The sequence below is a fragment of the Scyliorhinus canicula genome, chromosome 14 (assembly GCF_902713615.1).
Source record: "Scyliorhinus canicula chromosome 14, sScyCan1.1, whole genome shotgun sequence".
Lineage (NCBI taxonomy): Eukaryota > Metazoa > Chordata > Chondrichthyes > Carcharhiniformes > Scyliorhinidae > Scyliorhinus > Scyliorhinus canicula.
The window spans coordinates 76,000,672-76,018,733 of record NC_052159.1 but is presented as its reverse complement, the minus strand read 5'-3'; the positions used below and the strand labels follow the sequence as shown (position 1 = coordinate 76,018,733).

The window sequence follows — 18,062 nt, the reverse complement described above, 5'->3', positions numbered from 1 at the left end:
GCATTGGGGGCTGCATTGGGGGCGGGGCTGGCGCATGGGGCGGGGGGCGGGGCTGGCGCATGGGGCGGGGGGCGGGGCTGGCGCATGGCACCTCTGCTCAAGACGGATCCTCTTTCGGGACGGGAGGGTGCAGTTCGTTTTTGATTGACGTGGAATGGCGGTTACCAGGGACTCTGATCTGGAGTCGCGTGTGACCTGGCAAGCTTGAGTTTGTGTTTGTGTTTTGCACGAAGTAGGCCCTTGTTGGCATTTTTCGGGCGGGTTGAAGTGATGGCCGCCCTGTGCAAGAACATTAATCGACTAACGGTAGGTGAGGTTGATAACTTGTATCCTCCGGCTCGAGGCCTTCCTGCAGTCTGGATATGGTGATATATACTTGGTGCTGTTGTAGTTTTTAGTGCCTTTTTATTGGAGATTGGAGCGGAAACAGTGTTTGTTTATTTCGGAAATAAGACTTCGGCCGCATAGGCATGGCTGATCTATGTGCTTGTTATGGCTGCACTTATCTGTGCTGCAGCAGTTAATAGTTTTACTACTTCTGGGTCAGAGATGAGGAAACGTCAGCAGGAGCTGCTGCTTGCTCTACATTGACTCCTGGTGGAAAGGGAATCTTGAGAATGTGATATTTTTAATGGTTAGCACATGGGTAGCACTGTTGCTTCACAGTTCCAGGGTCCCAGGTTCGATTCCCTGCGTGTAATCTGCACGATGTCCCTGTGTCTGTGTGGGTTTCCTCCAGGTGCCCTGATTTCCTCCCACAATTCCTGAAAGACCTGCTTAGATGAATTCAATATTCTGAATTCTCCCTCTGTGTATCCAAACAGGTGCTGGAATGTGGCGGCTCAGGGTTTTTCACAGTAATCTCATTGCAGTGTTAATGTAAGCCTACTTGTGACAATAAAGATGATTATTTCCGACCAAACAAAACGGCCAAATTGAAAGAGGTGAAGAACCAATGGTGAAAGAACAAAGCTGCAGAATTTCAGTCAGCTGCCCATAAGCATGACATGAAGGTCTCAGATCTGTCTATGGTTCCAAAGCCAATGAAACAACACTTTTCATCTCAGCAGTCAGCTCCTAATGGACCTCGACGAGATTCTCTCTCCACTGAATCACGTCCGCAACATTCTATCTGGACAAGCCGGTCCTCAATCCACCTCAAATGGTGGCATGGTGGCACAGAGGTTAACACTGCTGCTTCACGGGTTTGATTCCAACCTTGGATGACTGGAGTTTTCACATTCTCTCCGTGTCCTGGTGTGTTTCCTCTGGAAACTCCGGTTTCCTCCCACAGCCCAAAGATGTGCAGGGGCATGAGCTTAGGTAGGGTGCTATTTCAAGGGTTTTACAGACTTGATGGGCTGAATGGCCTCGCACTGTCGGGATTCTATGATTCTGTAAGTTGAAGTCACCAGGGCTAGAAAGCAACTGTCGGCGAGTATGATATGAGAGCCACTGGCATTCGGCCTCAGTATTACGGAGGAGGGGGTTTAATAGTCCAATGATATTGCCACTATGCCATATCTCCCCCAAATGGAGATGCCTCTGTGATCAAGCAATCCCAACATTTGGGGAGAACAGAGTTGGGTCCCTACAAGGATAAGCCAGCATGCCACAAAGCCAGCACTTTCACCCACTCTGACAGTGACTTCATGTGTAATATTTGCAATCTGACTGCAAATCAAGATTTGCCTTAACATCACATATGAGATGACACCAACCTGGACGGTGAACACTTGGTCTCCTTGCAGTATACTCATCCATCAAAGTGATGGGAGAATTCAACACTTGCATAAAACCTGTTACAATACTGACCCTTTGCAGCTCTGATGAAAGGTTATAGAACATAGAACAGTACAGCACAGAACAGGCCCTTCGGCCCTCGATGTTGTGCCGAGCCATGATCACCCTACTCAAACCCACGTATCCACCCTATACCCGTAACCTTACTTTTTAGGACACTACGGGCAATTTTTCATGGCCAATCCACCTAACCCGCACATCTTTGGACTGTGGGAGGAAACCGGAGCACCCGGAGGAAACCCACGCACACACGGGGAGGACGTGCAGACTCCGCAGTGACCCAGCCGGGAATCGAACCTGGGATCCTGGAGCTGTGAAGCATTTATGCTAACCACCATGCTACCGTGCTGCTAATCTGTCTGAGACATAACTTTCTTTCTCTCTCCAAATGCTGCCAGACAGTGTTTCTAACATTTTCTATTTTTATTTCAGTTGTCCACATCTGCTGTATTTTGTTTTTGGAAGGCCAGTATGTCATGGGGAAACAATCACCTGCTTGCACATACTCGGGGCATGCACACAAATCCTTTCATTGATATTAAATTGAAATCTAGTATTTCCAATGTAGCACTGTTAATGCCATCTCAGGGCAACAGGGTTCAGAAGTAAATGTGGCCTTACCAGCTGAAATCAAAAGCTGCTAATGTCACACAATTGGTGCACACTTCATTATTTTTGTTAAATACCTTTTTGCATTACAATTACTAAACCATGGTTAAACATATGAATTAGGAATAGACCACTTTGCCCCTTGGACTTGCTTCACCATTAAATAAGATCATGGCTGATCTGATTGCAACCTCAATTCCACATTCCCACCTACCCTAACTGTAGCACAGTGGGTAGCACTGTTGCTTCACAGCTCTAGGGTCCCAGGTTCGATTCCCGGCTTGGGTCACTGTGTGGAGTCTGCATGTTCTCCCTGTGTCTGCAGTGCTCCGGTTTCCTCCCCGAAAGAGTGCTGTTAGGTGAATTGGACATTCTTAATTCTCCCTCTGTATACCCAAACAGGCACCGGAGTGTGGTGACATTGTAGTGTTAATGTAAGCCTACTTGTGACACTAATAAAGATTATTATTATTGTGTGCCTTGTTTTTGCTACTAAAGTGGATAACCTCGCATTTACTAAAGTGGATAACCTCGCAATCTACCTTGCTCTGCCTGAAAAATGTTCCAAAACTCTGTTTCCACTGCTTTTTGAGCAAGAGCGCACCAAAGATTAACCATCCTCAGAGGAAAAAAAAATCTCAATCTTTGTCCAAAATGAGCCAACCCCTAATTTTTAAACAGTGACCTCTAGTTTTCGATTCTGCTGCAAGAGGAAACATCCTTTCCATATTCACCCTGTCAAGACCCTTCAGGATCTTAGTGTAGTGTATATATCTTGACTGCCATATTAGGCATACATTTGTGGGTTCTTAATGCAAATGCCATAACACAAATGTAATTGTTATAAGTGAAACTATTGGATTCAATAACCACTAGGTAGAACTAAAATTGTAAACATTTCAATTAAAATAAATTACTATGTTGTTCTGTCATTTCATAGTGGATGCATAATGAGTAATTTTATTAGTATTAATCAATTTGAATAATAGTTGCTTTGTGATTTCTTCCAGCAATACTATGAATAAGCACACCATCATTTTTTCTCTGGATTATTCCATTGACGAGAAAGCTAATGTTGAATTCAATTTTTTGCCTCCTGTGATATAGATCAAATATTTTAATTCTTATTTTGCAGAACTTTGTGGACCAGTTTTTGATTCCAGTATCGTGGCCTGGATTCATACGATTAAAATTTACTAAGACTCGTATTCCAGAAAAGGTGAGAGCATCATCTGTAATCAGATTTGTTTATGACCTATTAAATATTGAAGTATTGCTTCACCTACTAATAAAACCTTCATTAGACCCATTACTGCATGAATGCTAGAGTAGTCATCTCATGTGCTCTTACAAAGCTGCTTTGTATTCTCTTCTATTTTGTTTTTCTTTTCTTGAACAAGTCAACTGTTTGCATTACCTGGTATCATCAGCAAATTTAATAGAAGTATATGGGTGGTGAAGAGGAGGGATGGATTAGAAGTCTAAATGGAAACTGACCATATTTCAAAAGTACTTCATTGACTGCAAAGCAATTGAAGCCCTTCTGTGGCCATGAAAGGCACCATATAATGCAAATCTTTCATTAAAGTTGGATGTAGAAAAGGGGAAAGTGTAGAAAGAGTGTTCAGAGTAGGAAAAAGTGATGAGAGTTGGTGGAGTGCATGTGTTTTGGGGAGGGAAAACAGGTCAAAACAGGAGAAGAGAGGTTGGCGAAACAGGGAAACGTGGATTCTCTAGTAAACCTGTAATTTTGTTAATACCATCTGGCAACTGAGCAGAAGTAGATGGCCAGTCACCTGTCCCTCCAGGTGCCCTCATTGTGAATGTTTGCCTGAGCTTCAAAACTCACTAATGGATCTATTTTCAGAGACTGAACTGGAGTGTTAGCTTTGATGTCTTTGAGGTTATAATAACTATTTGTTTAAACTGGCAAACAGACAGATATTGTGGTACACATTGGTACCAACGATATAGGCACAAAAAGGGATGAGGGCCTGAAAGCCGAATTTAGGGAGCTAGGAAGTAGATTTCAAAAAGCAGGACCCAGAAGGTAGTAATCTCTGGATTATTTGCGGTGCTACATGCAAGTGAGTATAGAAATAGAAGGTTAGTCCAAATGAATGTGTGGCTGGAGAAATGGTGTAGAAGGGAGGGCTTTAGATTTTTGGGACATTGGGACCGTTTTTGGGGACGCTGGGACCTGTACAAGGAGGATGATTTGCACCTGAACCGAAAAAGGACCAGTGTCCTTGCAGGGAGGTTTGCTAGTTCTATAAGGTCCTGGGATCCGGAGAGAAGGTTCAGCAGGGATAGATGCACAGCCAAAATTAGAGGAGACAACTAGGGAAAGTGTAGAGCCCTTAAGGACCATAGTGGTAATTTGGGTGTGAAGCTGGAGGATGTAGGTAGGGTTCTAAATGAATACTTTTGTCAGTGTTCACTCGTGAGAGGGACAGTGTGAATATACAAATCTGAGAAAAGGACTATAATAAAATTGAAGAGATTAACATGGACAGAGAGGAGATTCTGAGCGGTCTGGCAGACTTTAAAGTAGACAAATCTCCAGGGCCAGATGAATTGTCTATCAGGCTGTTGAATGAGGCAAGGGAGGAGATAGCAGGGGCGCTGCTAATAATTTCCAATCCCTCTTTGGCCACAGGAGAGGTGCCGGAGGACTGGAGAATAGCCAATGTGGTACATTATTGAAGAAGAAAGGGAGGTAGGGAAAAAGCAGGAAACTACAGGTCAGTCAGTCTAACCTCAGTGGTGGGGAAACTATTGGAAGCAATTCTGAGAGTCAGAATTAATCTGCATTTGGAGAGGCAGAGATTAATCAAGAACAGTCAGCATGGTTTTGTTAAAGGGAGGTCATGTCTAAACAGTTTGATTGTATTTTTTGAAGAGATGACCAGGTGCATAGATGAGGGAAGAGGGCGCACGGTGGTGCAGTGGTTAGAACTGCTGCCTCACAGCGCTGAGGACCCGGGTTTGATCCCGGCCCCGGGTTACTGTCCGTGTGGAATTTGCACATTCTCCCCGTGTCTGCGTGAGTCTCACCCATACAACCCAAAGGTGTGCAGGGTCGGTGCAATGGCCATGCTAAATTGTCCCTTAATTGGAAAATTTGAAAAGAAAGTAGATGAGGGAAATGCATTTGACGTAGTCTACTTGGACTTTAGCAAGGCTTTTGATGAGGTCTTACATGGGAGACTGATAGCGAAGGTAAGAGCCCATGGGATCCAAGGAAATTTGGCAAATTGGATCCAAAATTGACTGAGTGATAGGTAGCAGAGAGTGATAGTCGAGGGTGTTTTTCTGACTAGAAAACTGTGTCCAGTGGGGCCCTGCAGGTGTCAGTGCTGGGGCCCTTGCTGTTTGTGGTTTATATAAATGATTAAATATGAATGTAAGAGGGGTGATCAGTAAGTTTGTGGATGATACAAAAATTAATGGGGTGGTAAATAGTGAGGAGGATAGCCTTCGATTGCGCAAGGATATAGACAGGCTGGTCAGATGGTCCAATCATTGGCAAATGGAATTCAATACAGATAAGTATGAGGTGATGCACTTGAGAAGGACAAGAAGGCAAGGGAATACATGATAAATGGCAGGACCCTGGGAAGCACTGAGGATCAGAGGGACCTTGGTGTGCATGAACACTTCCCTAAGGTAGCAGAGCAGGTGGATAAGAAGGCATATAGTTTACTTTGATTATTAGCCGAGGCATATAGTTTAAGAGCAGGATGGTTGTGCTGGAACTGTGTAAAACGTTGGTTAGGCCACAGCTTGAGTATTGTGTGCAGTTCTGGATTCCACATTATAGGATAGCATTGGAAAGGGTGCAGAAGAGATTTACCAGGATGTTGCCTGGGCTGGAGAGTTTTAGTTATGAAGAGAGATTGGATAGACTTTTTTTTGGAGCAGAGGAGACTGAGAGGGACATGATTGACATGTATAACATTATGAGGGGTATAGATAGAGTAGACAGTAAAGTTTGGAGGGGATGCGAAAAAAACCTTTATACCCAGAATCTTTATATCTTTATACTGAGAGGATGGTGGAAGCAGCGATCCTCATAACATTTGAGAAGTATTTAGATTTGCACTTGCGATCCCAAGGCATTGACGGCTATGGGCCAAGTGCTGGAAAATAGAATAGTTAGGTGGTTGGTTTTGACTAGCATGGACACGATGGGCAGAAGGGCCTTTTCTGTGCTGGACGACTCTTAAAATTTGCTATTATTATATGGCTCATTGATTCTGTACATGATGCTTACAGGGTGCAGGGGTGTCGGGAACTGGAGGACGCATGGGTAAAAGCTTTTAAACTGAATCCACATTATGGTTCCCTGTTCTTCTGAGGGGCCATTAAGTCCTCCTATCTGTCTGGATGCCACAAACGTTAGGTTGGGGTTGTGAGGGCAGGTTGCGAGCCTGCTACCCAAGTTTGGCAATGCCAGATATGGAGGTAAGAGTCCTTGAATCTAGTCCTGCCCACTAAAGACCTCCAAAGTTGTCCTGACCCTGCAAAAATCTAGCCCATGGAGTGGAAAAACAAGAAAATTATGTCTAGATAGGCAGCCTTCTGTCTAGTGAGACAATGGTTTGCTCATTGATGGTCAGCTCTGTTACAAATTGCCCAGTGAGCATCAGAAGTTCCACTCTGCATTTGCTGCACTTGCACTTGGAGGTTGAGAAGTTGCATGATTTTGCTTGTTTTCTCTGGGCCATCTTTGAGCTTTACATTTCTCCTTTCCTCTTCTAATGCCCTTCTGAACAGTCAGCCACCAGAGATCTCAGCCAAGCATAAATTTTCCAATTGTCACTACAGTGGAGAAGAGTACTGAGGACACAGACGTGGTTTACTTTACAGTTTGTTGTTCTCCATTAGGTTGCTGTTCTTCAACACACTGGACATAACACTACACTGTAGCTTTTGCGATGTGTGTGTTGATTTCAGCATCAAGTGACAAAATGCTCGTGATTGTGGAGCCTAGATATGTGAAGCTATCAACCTCCCGTGTTACATTATCAGTGCTAAATGATGGTGGTATGACAAAGTCCTGGACCACGACATTTGTCTTCCTTTAAAAAAAAATTTCAAGTACCCAATTCATTTTTTCCAATTAAGGGGGACTTTAGCGTGGCCAATTCACCTAGCCTGCACATTTTTGGGTTGTGGGGGCGAAACCCACACAAACACGGGGAGAATGTGCGAACTGCACACGAACAGTGACCCAGAGCCAGGATCGAACCTGGACCTCAGCGCCGTGAGGCTGCAGGGCTAACCCACTGCGCCACCGTGCTGCCCCAACATTTGTCTTCCTGATGCTAATGATCAAACCGTTGCAGGCATGAGAGAGACTGTCTATTGGCTACTGAAGATGTTATTGGTATAAAACGTATCAGCACAGAGAATCCCTCTGATGAGGACTTAAGGCACTTACTTATATCTTGAATCTCAGATAGCCAACGCTGAACAATTTGCCATCAGTTCTGATATGTAAGTAGACAACCTCCTTCAATGAAGTTGTATGAAATTTAGCAAAGGAGAGAAAATGCCAAACTGTGTTGTCACCAGAATACAACCATGTTTAACCCCACTGCAATTGTCAAAGGGTTCCAATGTTGCCCTGTCATAGCTGGCCTTGCCCCTCATGTTGTCACAGAGGAGGAAATTGCACAAAGCAGCTTTGGCAGACAGCCAATTTTTTTCAGCTTAAATATACCACCTCTGTCTGTATGGTAAACATTTATCAAATATTGGCTGGACCTGAGCCTTCTGAGAACCAGAACTTAGGTAGTGTGTCAACATTACAGAGATGCAAGCTGGTAGTTCGTAGCACACTCATCTCTGAATATGAAGGTTGTGGGCTCAAGTCTTACTCCATAGGACATCATTGTAGTTGATTGAAGAAAATGAGAAACTGATTCCATTGGCAGAAAGATTGGTGACCAGAGGACTCAGATTCAAGGTGATTTGCAAAAAAACTCAGAAGCAAAATGAAAAATAATTTTTTACACAGAGACTTGTCATAATCTGGAATCCATTGTCTTATCTGCATAAATTTTTTTCTTTTTGTGTAACCAGTTTATCATCTTGGTTGCAGATGTTTGAAGTTGAACCATCCGATCATGCAAAATATAAAGGTGATCCAGACCAGCCACACCAACTGCACATCATTACCAGAATAAAATGTACAAAACGGCGTCCATATTGGGAAAAAAAAATTATCCATGACCTTGGGTTAGACAAGGTGAATTACTTTTTCTGTGTTGTCTATATGAAACCACTTGTATTTTTCAGTAATTTTGTAGTGACAGCCATTTTTTGTTATTAAATCAATTTAGGAACATTTTTGTACCTCGTTCCAACTATTGTTCTGTCACATTGAACTCTGTTATTTTCTATTCAGCTGCTGTGTCCAACACATTCCCCATTCTATCTCTTTGCCCAAACTGACCATTGAACCCTGCAACAGCTTGTTTTCCACTTAATGTTCCTCAACCTTCTATCCTTCCAATGCGTCCGCATGTTGGCACAGTGATGAACATTTGTTTCCTTTTGTCATTTAGATATATTTACTTTTGTGTATTATTGGTGTATGGATAGATGTGCAATGCCTTTTGGTTAGTTTCCATTGTTGGTTTTGTAAGATGTTAAGCCAGACCAGCATATCACAGGATACTTATGGATGAGGAAGGCTGCTGACTCGTTGGTCCAGACAGAACTTGCTCTCCCTCCCCAATTGCTGAATTTAATTGCTGCTTTTTTAAGGGATTGGAAGGTGTTCTCGTCTACCATCATGCCCAGGTGTCCATTTCAATTGTTGATCATTCATTATGTGAAGAACATCAGTCCCTTTATCCATCAAAAATTTTCTTGATCAGTTTTTTACCGATCATGTATTACTTTGTGTAGTTCTGTAAAACCTATGCCTTCTTGGAGGCTGAAAATCTTTCCTCATTTTGGGATGGTGGTATAATGGTAATCTTACTTACTCCGCAGGTCCAGGCTAATGCTCTGGGGATATAAATTCAAATCCCACCATGGCAGCTCACAGAATTTAAATGTAATTTTTTTTTAAATCTGAAATTAAAAGTGTTACCTTTATGGGAGTCTTTCAGATGTCAGTTGATTAGAATTCAGGGCTGGCATGTTCCTGTGAAGATGAAGGATAAGTACGGCAAGTTTAGGGAATCTTTGGTAACGAGGGATATTGTGAGCCTAGTCAAAAACAAAAAGGAAGCATTTATAAGGTCTCGAAGACTGTGAACAGACAAAGCCCTTGAAGAATATAAAGAAAGCAGGAAGGAACCTGAGCAAGGGATTTCCTCCGGGTGCTCCGGTTTCCTCCCACAGCCGAAAGATGTGCAGGTTAGATGGATTGGCATACTAAAATTGCCCCTTAGTGCCCAAAAAGGTCAGGTAGGGTTACGGGGATAGGGTAGAGGTGTGGGGCTTAAGTGGGGTGCTGTTTAGAAGGGCCAGTGCAGACTCGATGGGCTGAATGACCTCCTTCTGCACTGTAAATTCTATGTTCTAACCTGATCGTGTTTTTTGAGGAAGTAACGAAGATGATTCATGAAGGAATGTCAGTGGATATTGTCTACGTGGACTTCAGTAAAGCCTTTGACAAGGTCCCTCATGGCAGACTGGTACAAAAGGTGAAATCACACGGGATCAGAGGTGAACTGGCAAGATGGATACAGAACTGGCTCAGTCATAAAGAGGGTAGTGGTGGAAGTGTGCTTTTCTGAATGGAAGGTTGTGACTACTGGCGTTCCACAGGGATCAGTCCTGGGACCTATGTTGTTCGTAGTATATATGATTCGGAGGAAAATCCAGCTGCTCTGATTAATAAGTTTGCGGACGATATAAAGATTGGAGGAGTTGTGCATAGTGAAGAAGATTATTGTCAGATCAGTTGGAGACTTGGGCGGAGAAATGGCAGATGGAGTTTAATCCGAACAAATGTGAGGTAATACATTTTGGAAGGTCAAATACAGGTGGGAATTATACAGTAAGTGGCAAAACACTTAGGAGTATTGACAGGCAGAGAGATCTGGGCATGCAGGTCCACAGATCACTGTAAGTGGCAACACAGATGGATAAGGCAGTGCAAAGGCAAACAACATACTTGCCTTCATCAGTCGAGCATTGAGTGTAAAAAATTGGGATGTCGTCCTGCAGCTGTACAGAACCTTGGTTGGCCACATTTGGAATATTGCGTACATTTCTGGTCGCCACATTACCAGAAGGATGCTTTGGAGAGGGTACAGAACAGGTTTACCAGGATGTTGTCTGGTCTGGAGGGTATTAACTATGAGGAGAAGTTGGATAAACTCGGATGGTTTTCACTGGAACGATGGAGGTTGAGGGGGCGACCTGATGGAGGTTTACAAAATTGAGTGGAATGGACAGAGAGGATAGTCAGATGCTTTTTCCCAGGGTGGAAAGTTTAGAAGAGTTGTGCAAGGCAAGTTCTTTTTACACAGGTGATAGAAGCAGATACGATAGTGACGTTTAAGAGGAATTTTGACGAATGCATGAATCGAAGGTTTTAGTTTAGACAGGCATTATGATCGGCGCAGGCCTGGACGGCCAAAGAGCCTGTTCCTGTGCTGTAGTGTTCTTTGTTCTTTGCCACACACCTAGATTTCTTACAAACATAATGTGAGGTTTATTAGGAGATGTTGCTCATCCAGTCTAAGATAAAGAACTGAAAGCCCGCGCAAATACTCTGCTGACGTCACTACAAGCCAAGTGATATTCCACCAGCAGCAGTGTATTCTTTAATACATAACAAAGAGCTAGTCCCAATAATAATGACCGTGAAACTATCGGAATATCATTAAAAACTCATCTGCTTCACAAATTGTCATCCGTATCAACATCCTTGGGGTTACCATCGACCAGAAACTTTACTGGATTCAGTTAAGTGCTGTGGCTACAAGAGCTGGTCAGAGGTTAGGAAACCCACTGTGAGTAACTCCCCTCCTGCATTCTCCCACGTGCAGCTCCAACAATATTCAAGAAGCTCAACACTAAGACAAAGCTTATGTGCTTAATCAGCACCACGTCCACCCGTTAAACATTCACTTTGTCCACCACTGATGCACAGTGTCAACAGTGTGTGCTACATACAAAATGCACTGCTGCAACTCGCCAAACCTCCTTCGACAGCACCTTCCAGACCCATAACCTCCACCACCTAGAACAGCAGCAGACACATGGGAACATTATCACCTAGACATTCTCCTCCTTCTTACTTGAACTATTTGATGTGGGGATCAAATGGAATATTTCCAAATTTGATAATGACACAAAACGAGCTGGGAATGTGAGTTGTGAGGAGAATGCAGAGAGGCTTCAAGGGGATTTAGATAGGCTAAGCGAGTGGGCAAGAATATTGTGGTTGAAATATAATGTGAAAACATGTGAAGTTATGCACTTTGGTATGAAAAACAGAAATGCAGAGTTTTTAAATGCGTAAGAGATTGCGAAGTGTTGATGTCCAAAGGCACCTGGGTATCCTTGTTCATGAATCACTGAAAGCCAATATGCAGGTGGAGCAAGCGATTGAGAAGGTAAATGGTATGTTGGCCTTTATTACAAGAGGCCTTCAATACAGGAATAAAGCTTTCTTGCTGAAATTGTATAGAGCCTTGGTGAGACTGTACAATGGAGTAATCTGTTACTCCAGCTGATACCACTGGACAGTCAGGTCCCTGGCTCAATAAATAGTAACTTATTTTTTGTTTAGAGACTTGAATGAACAGGTTCACAGGATGGATTAACCATTATAAACTACTCCTGCATCCCAGCTATACCTTTACAGGTATATACGGATTTATAAGGATTACAAGAGCTATGAAATATTTCTTGTATTCTAATGTTCTCAGTAAGTGCACAATCCCTGTAAGCCAATAGCCAAGATATGGTCATACCCATTACACTCTGAAACCAAGTGACAGATATCACCCAAAGCTTCTGAGAATTTCTCATCAAATCTCCCAGAAGCTTGCTACACTATAAGCCAACTGGTCTCACTGGAACTCTGACTTCCACACGAGGGTCCCCAACTCCGCTCTTGACGAACATACTTGGAATATTTTCCCAAACAACGCTTTCTCTTGGATGCATTCACCAACAATCCACTTTTAGGATTTTAAACTCCTCCTTTCTGTATTCCTCTGCCTCAGGAACACCGCTTCTTTTCATGCTTCCACAGAATCGCTCAGGATCCAGCCACACCAACAAAACACAACTGCTTCACATGCCGTAGATGTCTGGCTGCTCCCTAGTTGGCTTCTCCAGGTCTGCACCTTGCAACCCTGTCATTAACTGGAGCCTCTCTCTGCCTTTTTAATTTCAAGTGAACAGTACCGTATTCAGATTTTGGCTCTTTGTCCCTTTGACTTTAGTCTTCCTGGGACTTCTCTGATAGGTTCCCTGGTTTCTGGAGCCTTTTGTTCTTTAGCTTCTGGTACTTGCTTTCTTCATCCCTATATTGTCCTACCTGTGCTGGCTGCTTCTGTGGAAAACTTCTTGCTTCCCGGTTACCTGGTTGCTGACTGAACTTAAATACTTCTTGTTTTCAGTGTTGGTCTCGGGTTGCTAAGCAATTGTTTAGCTTTTTAACGTAAAATCTCAGTTACAATTAGGTAAAGTTTTGAAGTGAAACTAAAACCTATAGGCATGCAGACACGTTTGTTTAACACGAAGCTAACAAAGGTTTTAACCCTTTCTTAGCACATTAACACAAATTATGCTTAAACTTAGTTGGTATACCTTAATTTTAACACCCACCGTACAAATATCAATTACTTAAACAATCTCTATTTCCTAACAGTATATAGTTTTGGTTGTCTTCCCTAAGGAAAGGTATATTTGCCATAGAGGAAGTGCAACAAAGGTTCGCCAGACTTATTCATAGGATGATGCGATTGTTCTATAAGGAGAGATTGAGGAGACTGGGCTGGTATTTTGTAGAGTTTGGAAGAATGAGGCAATCTCATTGAAATGAACAAAATGCATACAGGGCTCAACAAGGTAGATCAGGAAGGATGTTTACCCTTGCCTGGGGGTCTAGAATCAAGTTAGAATCTCAGAATAAGAGGTAGGCCCCAGACTGAGATGGGGAGAAACCTCTTCATTCAGGGTGGTAAATCTTGGGAATCATCTACATCAGATGGCTTAGCCGTTGAGCATGTTCAAGACACAGATTGATGGATTTCTAGATAGTAAAGACATCAGAGATGTGGGAATAAATGTGGGAAAATGGTGTTGAGGTAAAGACCAGCCATGATCAAATTGAATGGTGGAACAGGCTTATAGGGTGTTCCTATAATGACAGTCCCTACACTGTCACTGGATCAAAACCTGGAATTCCCTCCCTTACAGCACTGTGCGGTTACCAAATTTCATGAACTACGACACTTCAAGAAGGCAATTCACCACCACCTTGAAGGCAATAAGTGATGGGCAATAAATGATGGCCTTGCTAGCAGTGTTCACATCGCAGTAAATATTTTTTTTTAATTGATTAGATAACTTGTTGGAAATTTTATAAACCCAGAACTACTGGATGATTGTTTTCCTTGTGGAATCATAGCTTTTAGCTCAGTTGGCTGGACAGCTGGTTCGTGATGTGGAACATCGGCAACCATACGGGTTCAGTTCCCATACTGGCTGAGGTTATACATGAAGGCCCCGTCTTCTCAACCTTGCCCCTCGCCTGAGATCCTCTGGTTAAATCAGCGCCAGTCAGCTCTCTCAAAAGAGAAGAGCAACCTATGATCCTTGGGGACTATGGTGACTTAATTTCATAGCTCTAGCAAGACTTTTTTTTGTTGGCACTGTAGATCAAAGTAGAAAATGGTAAAAAGGCAATTACCTAATTGTCAACTTTAGATTTCTTGGAATATTACGATTGTTATCCCCCAATAACTATAAAAAACAATACATTCTTGAATGACAGTCTATTCTATTTAGAACATAGAACAGAACAGGCCCTTCGGTCCTTGATGTTGTGCCGAGCAATGATCACCCTACTTAAACCCACGTAACCCGTATACCCGCAACCCAACAATCCCCCCATTAACCTTACACTACGGGCAATTTAGCATGGCCAATCCACCTAACCCGCACATCTTTGGACTGTGGGAGGAAACCGGAGCACCCGGAGGAAACCCACGCACACACTGGGAGGACGTGCAGACTCCACACAGACAGTGACCCAGCCGGGAATCGAACCTGGGACCCTGGAGTTGTGAAGCATTGATGCTAACCACCATGCTACCGTGAGGCCCCATTTGAGCAGCTATTTCTGGCCACTTTGTTAACGTAAAGTTAGTAGTCCCATAATTTTAAATATTGAATATTTTCTATTGTTAGGTTTCAGGATAATTAAGAAATAAAATAGCTTGCCAGTCAGTCCTTGAATGCATACTAATCTAAAATGGAACGATACACACTTTAGTTTACTTATAAATTGTAACATGGCTGTACATTTGAAAAATCTTTGTAGTGTGTCCAAGCATACAGCCTTTGCCTCGGTTAATTGTTATGCCACCATAGGCAAGTGTGCGGTCAATTCTAGCCTCATGCCCTGGAGTCACAACACAACTGACGTAACCAATATTTCTCATAAAAATACCTGAAATCTTTGGCCCTGGCTGCCCAATAATTACACCAGGTTTGTAAGTTGAAACACAATTACTGTTTTACTTCTAAGAAGATTAATGGTGAAATACGCAGCAGATGTAGTTGGTTAAATATTAAGTACCTAACTCCTACTGTAACTTGCCTCTATATAAGACAATCACAGAGGGAGGGGTTAAATAAAAGAGAAAGGAGCCTTTGCTTCAGATGATGGGTCCTTGCAGGCTTTCTCCATAGTACGCTTGGGAATCACGGTCCTTGTTTTGTAGCCTGTACTCCCAATTTTCCTGGTGAGACAGAGTCCCTGTTTCATCAGACTTTGTTCTCAGTTCATGGTCCTGTTTTCAGGAATCCAACAACCACAGTCTTATTAGAGAAAGAAAGAGTTAAATGGATATTTTCTGGAGAGGCTTAGCAGCAGTTTACTGGAGAGGATTTTTTTCCCTCGACTGCCAGAACGAAAGGTGAAACTAAAATTGAATCTCCTAGCTCGGAAATACATCCCAGAGGGATAATATCCAATCGCCACCTGTTATTGGGCGGAGCACAGCCTTTTTGGCCAATTAATTGGCCACCAGTCACACCAATCAACCTGAGTCATCACTGATAACAGCAAATCTCCAGTCACTAGTCTAAAACAGCACAACCCTCTGGATCCTGCTGTTTGAATAAAGACACTGGCCATTACTTTCTTCTCATTGAATTAAAATGGCAGGCTGCCTTAAAGACATGTTCATAAATCATTCATGGATTGAAAATGTAACAAAGTTAATGAAAGGGGAAACAAGGCAATAGACAGGGAATGAACAGCAAGGACCCTTGCATCTCTATTCCACCCCCCCACCTAACAAATGAAACTTCAGGGCATAGACATTTCATTATGAGGTACGCAAGACATAATTGAGGGGAGATTGATATAGGACAGATGTCAGAGGTAGTTTCTTTACTCAGAGTAGTAAGGGTGTGGAACGCGCTGCCTGCAACAGTAGCGGACTCGCCAACACTAAGGGCATTCAAATGGTAATTGGATAGACATATGGATGATAAGGGAATAGTGTAGATGGGCTTTAGAGTGGTTTCACAGGTCGGCGCAACATCGAGGGCCGAAGGGCCTGTACTGCGCTGTAATGTTCTATGTTCTAATCCTGCTTTCTCCCCATAGCCTTTGAACCCATTCACCTCGAGTGCTATATCTAGCCGCCTCTTGAATATATTCAATGTTTTAGCGTCAGCTACTTCCTGTGGTAATGAATTCCACAGGCTCACCACTCTTTGGGTGAAGAAATGTCTCCTCATCTCTGTCCGAAATGGTTTACCCTGAATCCTCAGACTGTGACCCCTGGTTCTGTACACAACCACCATTGGGAACATCTTCCCTGCATCTACCCTGTCTAGCCCTGTTAGAATTTTATAAGTCTCTTTGAGATCCCCCCTAATTCTTCTGACCTCCAGCGTGAATAATCCTAACCTAGTCAATCTCTCCTTGTATGACAGTCCTGCCATCCCTGGAATCAGTCTGGTAAACCTTCGCTGCATGCACCCCCTCGAGAGCAAGAACATCCTTACTCAGAAAAGGAGACCAAATCTGCACACGATATTCTAGGTGTGGCCTCATCAAGGCCCTGTATAATTGCAACCTGAGTCGTCATGGAGAGTAGCGAATTTCCAAACACAGCCTTCTGGATCCTGCTGTTTGAATTAACGGCACAGGCCATCGCTTTCTTCTGTTTGAATTAAAATAGCAGGCTGCCTTAAAGACGTGTCTGTAAATCAGCCACGGATCAAAAATGTAACGGCAAAATAAAAGAAAAGGGAAAACAAGGGAATAGACAGAATAAACAGGAAGGGCCCTTAAAAAACTGGTTGAGGAAATTAGCAATTTGAAAATGTCTCCGTTTTTTCATAGCACTGACTGGTGTGACGGATTAGGAGTTTTCTGTTTGAGCCATTCAACATAAAATCTTATCCTTTGTCAAGCTAGAAACAAGGTATTCAGGACACTAATATGTTAATTTTTGATGTTTCTCATTTAGAAATTAAATGTTTAGATTCAATTCGACTGAATTATCATATATTGTTATAATGCATTTTGAATTTCAAACAAATCCTCCTTATTTTACCAGTCAAATCAACCACGGATCCATAAGAATGTTCCATCAGTTAACAATAAACTAAAAGTCATTAAGCATCTTATAAGGTTGGTGAATACAAATACAATAACATTTTCTTTGTCTTGATTTTTGAAGTTGTAATTCAAATGTTGTGATAAATATTTTCAATATCTTTGCAGAGTGCAACCTCTGAAATTGCCACAGGGACTTCCAACAGAGCAGGAACTAGCTGACACTTACCTGAAGAGCACCGGGGAATTGATTATAAGACGCCACTTGCAGCCATTGGAGTAAAAAGCCACTGAATCTAAAGCTGCTATTTGTGTCTCGTGTGTGAAATATTTCATATTTCCATAAAGTCAAATTTCAAGTTTATCTTTAAAATATCTAGTGCAATTACAACCTTGATCTTTCATTCTGCATTAACCTTAAATTCCTTTCCTAACTGCGCTGTGGGTATTTAGACTACACGGACTGCAACACTTCAAGAAGGCAACTCACCAACACCTACTCAAGGGCAATAAGGGATGCACAACAAATGCTGGTTGTGAAATCACTTTTAAAAATCTTGGTTAGATAAATTGATGAAAGTTTATAAGCACAGATCTAGATAATATTTTTGTTCCTGTGGTTGTTATACCAAAGCAGAAGTGTAGTAAAATATTTTGGTTAACTGCTGTACAATGAAATATATTTTACTTCAACATTGTACCGCAACTGGATGTTAAATTCACTTCCGTGCTTTCCAGCAGGATGAAACAAGTTCAAAATTTTAATAAGAGTTCATGCATAATTACAGGAAGATTAAATAATGTGGCACAAGATGGTGCCAGAGCATGGCGACTCTCTGTGAGCTTTTCCTAACAGATCCAC

The 18,062-nt window shown here is 42.5% G+C and overlaps 1 protein-coding gene across 1 annotated transcript; it reads left to right on the top strand.

Annotated features, from left to right (window-relative positions):
• The first annotated feature begins 67 nt into the window (after nt 1-67).
• Nucleotides 68-17,898, top strand: mrpl30 (mitochondrial ribosomal protein L30). Its single transcript, XM_038818391.1, has 5 exons — nt 68-306; nt 3,548-3,631; nt 8,522-8,668; nt 17,202-17,275; nt 17,369-17,898. Exons 1-5 carry the CDS (start codon nt 271-273, stop codon nt 17,481-17,483), a joined length of 456 nt encoding a protein of 151 aa, XP_038674319.1. The 5' UTR covers nt 68-270; the 3' UTR covers nt 17,484-17,898.
• Nucleotides 17,899-18,062: the final 164 nt, after the last annotated feature.

Excerpts from the sequence above, each read along its gene's own strand:
- mrpl30 (XM_038818391.1), top strand. The coding sequence starts at position 271 with ATGGCCGCCCTGTGCAAGAACATTAATCGACTAACG. Across the intron at positions 307-3,547 it reads AGAACATTAATCGACTAACG|AACTTTGTGGACCAGTTTTT; the intron begins GTAGGTGAGGTT and ends CTTATTTTGCAG. Across the intron at positions 17,276-17,368 it reads GTCATTAAGCATCTTATAAG|AGTGCAACCTCTGAAATTGC; the intron begins GTTGGTGAATAC and ends ATATCTTTGCAG.